Below are 9706 nucleotides of genomic sequence, written 5' to 3'. Positions count from 1 at the left end.
TCACTCCCTCCCTCCCTCCTTCATTCACTCCCTCCCTCCTTCATTCATTCATTCATTCATTCATTCACTCACTTACTCACTCCCTCCCTCCCTCCTTCCTTCATTCACTCCCTCCCTCCTTAATTCATTCATTCATTCACTCACTCCCTCCCTCTCTCACCCCCCCTCTCACTCCCTCCCTCCTTCATCCATTCACCTGCTCACCCTGCCGTGCACGTCTTTAATAGTTCACACTCCGTCACGTTGGGCCGGGTTTCATTTTGAAAAGCAGCAGAAAGTGTTTTCCAACAAGGTGCAGCACCATGAACACATGAAGTGTTGTTTTTATGAATGAAACATCCTGAGGTGGAGCTTCCAGTCTGTTCCCTCCAGAGGAACGTGGACGGATCAAGCTCCACACAGGAAGCAGCCACGGCACCCATCACTGGGACACTTTTCCTGGACTGAATTAACTCTCTTTTGTAGATACATGTTGTCGTCTGATGTTCATGTTTTTCCGTGTACATGTTGTTGTTTGTTTCTATGTTTATGGTTTTCTGTGTACATGTTGTTGTTTGTTTATATGTTTGTTTTTTTTCATGTACATGTTGTTAGTTTCCATGTTTATGTGTTTCCATGTACATGTTTGTTTCTATGTTTGTTTTTCCATGTACATGTTGTTGTTTGTTTCTATGTTTAAGTTTTTCCATGTACATGTTGTTGTTTGTTTCTATGTTTATGGTTTTCTGTGTACATGTTATTGTTTGATTCTATGTTTATGTATTTCCCATGTACATGTTGTTTGTTTCTATGTTGATGTTTGTTTCTATGTTGATGTTTTTCCATGTACATGTTTTTTGTTTCTATGTTTATATTTTCTTTGTACATGTTGTTTGTTTCTATGTTTATGTTATTTATTCTCCCCCCTTGTTGATGTTTTTCCGTGTACATGTTGTTTTTTGTCTCTGTGTCTGTTTGTCCATGTACATGTTTGTTTCTATGTTTATGTTTTTCCGTGTACATGTTGTTGTTTGTTTCTATGTTTATGTTTTTCTGTGTACATGTTGTTTGTTCTATGTTTATGGTTTTCCATGTACATGTTGTTGTTTGTTTCTATGTTTATGGTTTTCCGTGTACATGTTATTGTTTGCTTCTATGTTTATGGTTTTCCGTGTACATGTTATTGTTTGCTTCTATGTTTATGGTTTTCCGTGTACATGTTATTGTTTGTTTCTATATTTGTTTTTTTCATGTACATGTTTGTTTCCATGTTTGTTTTTCGTGTACATGTTGTTTGTTTCTATGTTCATGTTTTTCCGTATTATGTTGTTGTTCGTTTCTATGTTTATGTTATTAATTCTCCCCTCTTGTTGATGTTTTTCCGTGTACATGTTGTTGTTTGTTTCTATGTTTATGGTTTTCAGTGTACATGTTGCTTGTTTATATGTTTATGTTTTTTTCATGTACATGTTGTTTTTTGTTTCTGTGTTTATGTTTTTCCATGTACATGTTGTTGTTTGTTTCTATGTTTATGGTTTTCCGTGTACATGTTATTGTTTGATTCTGTTTATGTATTTTCCATGTACATGTTGTTTGTTTCTATGTTTGTTTTTCTTTGTAAATGTTGTTCTTTGTTTCTATGTTTGTTATTAATTCTCCCCTCTTGTTGATGTTTTTCCATGTACATGTTGTTTTTTGTTTCTGTGTTTATGTTTTTCCATGACCATGTTGTTTATTTCTATGTTTATGGTTTTCAGTGTACATGTTGTTTGTTTCTATGTTTATGTTTTCTTCATGTACACGTTGTTGTTTGTTTCTATGTTTATGTTATTCCATGTACATGTTGTATGTCTCTATGTTTGTGTTTTTCTTTGTACATGTTGTTGTTTGTTTCTATGTTTGTTATTTATTCTTCCCTCTTGTTGATGTTTTTCCGTGTACATGTTGTTTTTTGTTTCTGTGTTTATGTTTTTCCATGTACATGTTGTTTGTTTCTATGTTTATGTTTTTCCATGTACATGTTTGTTTCTATGTTTATGTTTTTCCAGGTACACGTTGCTGTTTGTTTCTATGTTTATGTTTTTCAGTGTACATGTTTTTTGTTTCTATGTTTATGTTTTTCCATATACATTATGTTTGCTTCTATGTTTATATTTTTCCATGTACAAGTTGTTTATTTCTATGTTCATGTTTTTCCATGTACATGTTGTTTTTTGTTTCTGTTTCTGTTTTCCTTTTACATGTTGTTGTTTGTTTCTATGTTTATGTTTTTCCGTGTTTATGTTGTTGTTTGTTTCTATGTTTATGTTAATAATTCTCCACCCCTGTTGATGTTTTTCTGTGTACATGTTGTTTTTTGTTTCTATGTTTATGTTTTTCCATGTACATGTTGTTGTTTGATCTATGTTTATGTTTTTCCATGTAAGTTTTATTGTTTGTTTCAATTTTTGTTTTTCCATGTACATGTTTGTTTCTATGTTAATGTTTTTCCATCATCATGTTGTTGTTTGTTTCTATGTTGATGGTTTTCCATGTACATGTTTTTTGTTTCTATGTTCATGTTTTTTCATGTACATGTTGTGTATTTCTATGTTGATGTTTGTTTCTATGTTCATGTTTTCCATGTACATGTTGTTTTTTGTTTCTATGTTTATGTTTTTCTTTGTACACGTTTTTTTTTCTTTTGTTTATGTTTTTCTGTGTTTATGTTGTTTGTTATGTTGTTTCTATGTACATGTTATTTATTCTCCCCTCTTGTTGATGTTTTTCTGTGCACATGTTTGTTTCTATCTTTATGTCTTTTTCATGTACATGTTGTTTGTTTCCGTGTTTGTTTTTCCATGTTTGTTTCTATGTTTATGTTTTGCCATGTACATGTTGATGGTACCTGTGTTTTATGTACATGTTTGATTCTATGTTTATGTTTTGCCATGTACATGTTGTTTGTTTCTATGTACATGTTGTTTGTTTCTATGTTTATGTTATTCCGTGTACATGTTGTTTGTTTCTATGTTTGTTATTTATTGTCCCCTCTTGTTGATGTTTTTCCGTGTACATGTTTTTTGTTTCTGTGTTTGTTTTTCCATGTACATGTTGTTTGTTTCTATGTTCATGTTTTTCCATGTACATGTTTGTTTCTATGTTTATGTTTTTCCGTGTTTATGTTGTTGTTTGTTTCTAGGTTTATGTTATTTATTCTCCCCTCTTGTTGATGTTTTTCTGTCTACATGTTTGTTTCTATGTTTGTTTTTTTCATGTACATGTTGTTTATTTCTGTGTTTGTTTTTCCATGTACATGTTTGTTTCTATGTTTGTTTTTTTCATGTACATGTTGTTTATTTCTGTGTTTGTTTTTCCATGTACATGTTTGTTTCTATGTTTATGTATTTCCATGTACATGTTGTTTGTTTCTATGTTTATGGTTTTCCGTGCACATGTTGTTGTTGGTTCCTATGTCTATGTTTTTTCCATGTACATGTTGTTTCTATGTTTATTTTATTCCGTGTACATGTTGTATATTTCTATGTTTGTTTTTCTGTGTTTATGTTGTTGTTTGTTTCTATGTTTATGTTATTTATTCTCCCCTCTTGGAGTCGTGATGATAATTTTTGTTAAAAGACCAAAACATGGTAAGATGGTTCTCCAAAGAGGGGTGTGTGGTTGTGTGTAATAAAAAGCTGTGCTCTGGTCGTCCCACAGGTCGTCCACAGGACAGAGTTATTGTAGCAGTTGTTGTTGATTAAAGAATGAATGAAGAGTTGCATTGCAGGTTGAGAACTTGAACTCCACTTGCAGACTAACACTGTCCTAGATGCAATGGAACAAATACTGTGTTGTATGTCCAGCGTGCTGACGGCGGGGCGTAAAAACAACTCGCAGCTAAACATCTTTTCCTGAAGGTCTTATTCCTGAGTTACTTTATTACTTATTACTTTATTACTTATTACTTTATTACTTATTACTTAATCTTAGGATGCAGCTTCCTTTGATGCTTTCAAACTGTTCTGTGAGTGGTTCGAACGTTTCTTTTGGTTCTGGGTTCAGGGTTTAATGTGGCTCTCTCTGTTCTAATCAAACAAACAGACGATGGAGAGATCATCTGCTTTTGTCTTTTTCTCCCTGTTTGTTGATCTTCTGCAGCTCATCCAGAGCCCTGAGTTCCTTATAATGTGACCCCTGACCTCTGACCCCTGAGGCTCCCAGGGTTTGAAATGAGAGCAGAGCAAGATGCACAGCCGCAAGACAAGAGTCTGAACCCCCCCCCCTCCCTCCCTCTCCCTCTCTCTCTCTCTCTCTCTCTCTCTCTCTCTGCCTGAATACTTTCACACATTAACCCCCTACGAACACACACATATCACACCTGGCCACCCGGCCCCCCTGTGGTGTGAGTGTCACCCATCCATCCATTCATCCATCCATCCATCCATCCATCCATCCATCCATCCATCCATCCATCTATCCATCTCTTTCCATTCATCCATCCTTCCATCCATCCATCTATCTATTCATCCATCTATCCATTCATCCATCCATCCATCCATCCATCCATCCGTCCGTCTTTCCATCCATCCATCTACCCATCTTTCCATCAATCCATCCATCCGTCTTTCCATCCATCCATCTATCCATGAATGTTTTTAGTTCTACTCTATATGATCGTTGTGTAATTTTTCTAGCTTTCCGGTCAGAAGATGTCACTTGTGTGATGTGATGCTCCGTGTGGGTGTGTGGACTCACAGAGACGTCCTCTGGCAGGCCGCTGGGCGCCTCCATGGCTCTGTCCACCACCTGGACGTTCCCTCTGGTCACAAACTGGATAAGAGAGGAGCTGTCCTGTGGGGGGAAGGGGGGAGGTTCATTTAAGGCTTGAGGAAACACTGCGACGGGCCATGGTAGCTGCTGGCGGACGCTCACCCTCTTGAGAATCTCAGTGTTGATGAGGAGTTTGATCTCCACGCTGAGAACCTCCTCCTTCAGCTGAGGACCCAGACTGCAGGAGATGGTCAGACAGGCCCTGCCCGGACGGTTACAGTCCTGGAGGAGGGAGGCGAGAGACAGCTCAACCCACAATCATATCTTTTCACGTCATGGTTTTTTTGTTTTTGTCTTGTTTTCAGACACTTTAGCGAGAGCGAGAGAGAATAAGAGAGAGAGAGAGAGAGAGAGAAAGAGAGAGAGAGAGAGAGAGAGAGAGAGTAGGAGGTGTGAGTCCTGAGATGCGGGTCTATTTACCAGGACTCTGCGTCCCGACTTGGTGAAGAAGGAGAAGATGGTGTGGAAGATGCTCTCCCGGTCCTGGGGGATGGTGCAGGGCGTGGGGTTCCGGTGCGGGGTGCAGTTGCCCCGGCCGTTCGCCACCTGGAGAAAACAGCCGTCGGATCACAGCGCCTCAAACCGCAGTTCAGCTCACGGCCACTAGAGGCTCCAGAAAACCCCCGAACGAATGGAAGTCAACGACGACGACGACGACGACGACGAAACTTCAAGAAACTACAAGACTTTCGGGTCCCTATCGCTAGTCTCTAGTTTTGGGTGTGAATTTGAACGCCATTAAAGGTTAAAGGAACAATACTCCATATTGAGGCTGAAAGAGGGTGCATTTGGGGGCGTGGCTGCCTTGAGTGACAGGTCCCACCCGCTGACCGGTGGCTTCACTGGCCTCGCCCCCAGCCCAGCGAGACTCCGCCCCGCTGCCCATATTTGGAAGTTCTGGCTCAGATTCCTGCTAAGACGGCGGTGGGCGTAAACCCAAACCGGAGGCTTCGACCCGGCCCCGGCCCCGGCCCCGGCCCCGGCGTCGGGTTTCAAATTATATCTCCGAGAACATCCTCGTAAAATAACTCTCAAATGGAGTGAAGAGATGTGAGCTGTGAGGTTTATGACGCGAGCAGGGAGGCTGGGAGGCCGACTGTCACCTAATCTGCCCATTGTTCTGAGTCTCCAGAGTCGGCAGGAAGTGGCCCTCCTCGCCCCCCGCCCCGTATGGAGCGATTTAGCGGCGGCTGGTTTACGGCGGGGCCCCCAGGGAGCAGTTCCCAGTTCCCCTCTTCCTCCCAGTAAGAGCAGCGTCTCCGTCCATCCACGACGTTTCCGTGACATTTGGGACCAGAGACGCTTCGTTCTGCAGCGTTGGGACTTTTATCACAATGAAAGGAACGGCCCCCGGAGAAAGACTCACTTCCTGTGAATTATCATTACGCAGATCGCAGAAACAACTGGAAATATTCTAATACTGAATGAATCTTTGAAAAGTAAAAATTCACAACATTTCTCATCCCTTGCAGACATTGGGGATGTCGGTCGACGTCGCACGAGTTATTGAGAATCACAGAACGGAGACTCGTCGCTGAAGTGCTGGGAAACCGCAGCAGGAAGCAGAAGGACTGTGCTGCGATCCAAGGACCTGGAGCAGCGAGGGCGTCACGTGTCAACTCCACCATAAAACTAACGCCACCGCGCTGCGGCGTGAACAGCTGCTGGGCGGGGGTCCGGGCCCGGTGTGTGTGTGTGTGTGTGTGTGTGGGGGGGGGGGGGGGGATTGTCCAGGCAGGTCCTGGGGGTGGGGGCAGTAGCCGCTCCGCAGGTGTCCCTCCCCTGTTTCGTGCAAACTGTCTGATCCCCTCAAACTGTTTCCAGATGGAGCGGAGCGCGAGGAGCCACACACCAATTCACAGTCAACACAATTAACAGGTCCCCAGATCTACCTATGTGAAGGCAGCAGTGGAAGGGTTAAGAAAACACTTTGCCCCGCCGGGGGTTTTGCCTTTCTTTGTCTAAATGCTAACTGTCGTGAAACCAAATGTGGTGCTTCGGGAGCTGAGTCAACAGCTGGGATCTCCCACGGCGCCGACCCACTCCCCCTCCGTCAGAACCAGAGGTGATGGAGCTGGGAAACCCCGCCGCCCCCGTCACCCAACATCCACAACTCATCGCACTCATGGCGGGGGAAACGGCGTCCAGTTCCATCCATCGCGCTCCGGTATAAACACAGACGCACCACATGCCGCACCGTCAGGTAGCGCTCCACCTCCGCTCAGCCCGTTGTCATGACGACGCCGTATCTCTCCCTCACATTGCAGCTTTGGATACTTATTGTTATTATATAGTAGATAGTGTGTAGTATATAGTAGTTAGTATGTACTAGTAAGTACTGTGTACTAGTTAGTATGTACTAGTATGTAGTATAAAGTAGTTAGTATGTACTGGGTAGTGTGCTTGTATGAAAGTTACCTGCGTGTCGAGGATCTGAAACATGTCGGCTCCGCTGCCGGAAAGTCGGTTTGGAATCCTGACGTCCACAGTGGAGCCTGGAAGTCTGCTGGGACCACTGTTTATCACCTGGAGAGAGAGGGGGGATGGAGGGGTGGAGGAGGGAGAGAGGGAGGGATGAAGGAGGGAGAGAGAGAGAGGGATGGAGGGATGCAGGGGGAAGGGAGAGAGGGATGGAGGGATGGAGGAGGGAGAAATAGACGGATGGAGGAGGGAGAGAGAGAGAGGGAGGGAGAGCGGTGAATCCTTAGCCAGGACACAGTGACACTGTCCTTGCTCCACCCTTCCTCCTCCACCCACCTGGAAGGTTAGGTTGAGCGGCTGGAAGCTGCACTCCATGTCGTCCAGCTGCACGAAGTGCGAGGCGTCGATGGAGTTCCCGTAGACGAAGGAGGACGGACTGACCGCTCTGCGACAGAGAGCAGACGCTCACATGTTTACACGTGTTTGTTTGAACGTCGGGAAAGAAAACAGAAGAAAAACAAGGAAAACAAACGGCAGCAGAGTGCGTCTGGTCAGAGTCTGTTTCTGCGACAGGACTCAGATGTTTCCTCCCCTCAGACTAAAGACAACAGTCATGGCCGCCAGCGAGCGCTGCTCTACATCTCCGTCCTTCCTCCCTGGACTCGCTCTGTGATAAAGAGTTGAAGATAAGAGCTTTTCAAAGGGCCCTGCCCCCGATCCCAGGACCTCCAGATAAGAAAACCCACAGCGCTCCTCCACCAGGAAGTCTGAGCCACAGCCCTCCTCCACCAGCCACGGCGCTCCGATCCTCCACCAGGAAGTCCCTGAACCGCTCTGTCCTGGTCCACGTCCCAGTCGTTCAAATGACCGACCAAATATGGGACTTTGTAACAAAATAATCTTTGGATCAGTTCACTGGATGTCAAAACTAGAGAGGATTTTAAGTCCCAACACATCCTGCATCACTCCCGTTGACATAGACATGGACCATGTCACCCCAGGACCGGGTCCTCAGAGTCCGGCCCCAGGACCGGGTCCTCAGAGTCCGGCCCCAGGACCGGGTCCAGCTCCAGGTTCCTTAACAGTGACCTGTTGTGTTCTTACCCGCTGATGGTGGTGTCCACCTCATGGACCAGAGGGATGGACAGGTCCAGGCTGTTGTCCAGCAGCTTGTGCTCAGGATTCGCACTACAATGGAAAGACCAGAAACACATTTCATTCATTTTTAGGTTTACGTATATTTGCCATATATTTAGCATATATTTGAGATATATTTTTACATATATTTTATATACATTTTACATATATTTTACATATATTTGACGTATATTTGATGTATATTTGCCATATATTTTACGTATATTCTACATATATGTTACATGTATTTTACATAAATCTTACATATTTTTTACATAAATGATACATATATTTTGCGTATATATATTACATTTATTTCATGTATATTTTACATATATTGCCAATTGCCCTTTTTTATTGTTTGCTGTTCACTTTTGGGTTTCTTTTATAGTTTATTTTTAGGTTTATTACCAATGTTTTCCTGTTTGTATTAGGATCATTTTTCTTGTTTTTGTTTATTTGTATTGTTTATTCCTTCTATCTATTGCATCCTCCTCTATTTTTAAAAGAAGAGCGCTTCCAAAAGTAGAAAAACAGAAAATCTTATGTCATGTGGTCTGTAGTTTTAATCCACTGACCACTCCCAACTCAGAAAAGTCGAAACGCCCGTTGCTAAATTCTATTCCGCAGCACCAGCGGAGCGGCGGTCCGTTGCCACGGAAACAAGTCTTTGACCAAAAAAGGTCACAGCTTCTCCTACTAGCTTCACAGCTTCTCGCTACCTCCACCAGGACTTTGAGCTCCGGATTATTTTTGGCCCATCTTGGCTCCCTTAAGTGGCATAAACCCAGAGGAGACGCTGCTTCGCCAAAACAAACTGAGCCTGAAATCCACCACCAAGATGTCGCTCATGTACCAGCTGTGACACCGCAGTGGAGACGGGATCTGAACCCAACCGATCAAACCCAACCGATCAGAACCCAACCGATCAGAACCCACCATATGAACACACCCGATCAGAACCCAACCGATCAGAACCCAACCGATCAGAACCCAACCGATGACACTTGACTCTGTCCCAGCGTGTTCTAGTACCAACCTCTTGGCTTGGACCAAAAAGCGAAGCGTTTCATTTTCCCCGGAGAGACGACTGGTGTCGAAAATAACTGCGAGATGAAACTGAGGAAGAGGAAGGAGACGAGGGGTGAGGATTCACAGCCACATTCACCATGGGAGTATTATGGGATGGAGCAGTCTCGCTACCTTGGTCTGCGCTCTCATGAAGGGGAATCCCACGCTGCATTTCAGGAAGTCCAGATCCACCAGGCCACAGGAAATGCCCTTCTCTTCCTGGGGACGAGACCAGGAGACAGACGGTGAGAGACATGGAGACACAGACACAGACAGGCAGGCACAG

The 9706-nt window shown here is 43.6% G+C and overlaps 1 protein-coding gene across 2 annotated transcripts in view; it reads right to left on the bottom strand.

Annotated features, from left to right (window-relative positions):
• Positions 1-9706, bottom strand: part of itga9 (integrin, alpha 9) — a 56628-nt gene that overhangs the window by 6521 nt on the left and 40401 nt on the right. Inside the window, exons 19-26 of one of the 2 annotated variants that reach the window (XM_080016776.1) lie at positions 9553-9639; positions 9389-9468; positions 8317-8400; positions 7549-7657; positions 7210-7317; positions 5212-5337; positions 4894-5013; positions 4717-4812 (exon numbers count right to left, since the gene is read on the bottom strand). In XM_080016776.1, coding sequence (XP_079872902.1) covers positions 4717-4812; positions 4894-5013; positions 5212-5337; positions 7210-7317; positions 7549-7657; positions 8317-8400; positions 9389-9468; positions 9553-9639 — 810 coding nt within the window. Of the gene's footprint in view, positions 1-4716; positions 5014-5211; positions 5338-7209; positions 7318-7548; positions 7658-8316; positions 8401-9388; positions 9469-9552; positions 9640-9706 lie in introns of both variants that reach the window. The other variant, XM_080016775.1, reaches the window with a different exon arrangement.

The sequence above is a fragment of the Zeus faber genome, assembly GCF_960531495.2.
Source record: "Zeus faber genome assembly, chromosome: 16".
NCBI lineage: Eukaryota > Metazoa > Chordata > Actinopteri > Zeiformes > Zeidae > Zeus > Zeus faber.
Note: the sequence above shows the minus strand (reverse complement) of the source record. Positions and strands in the feature narration are given on the sequence as shown.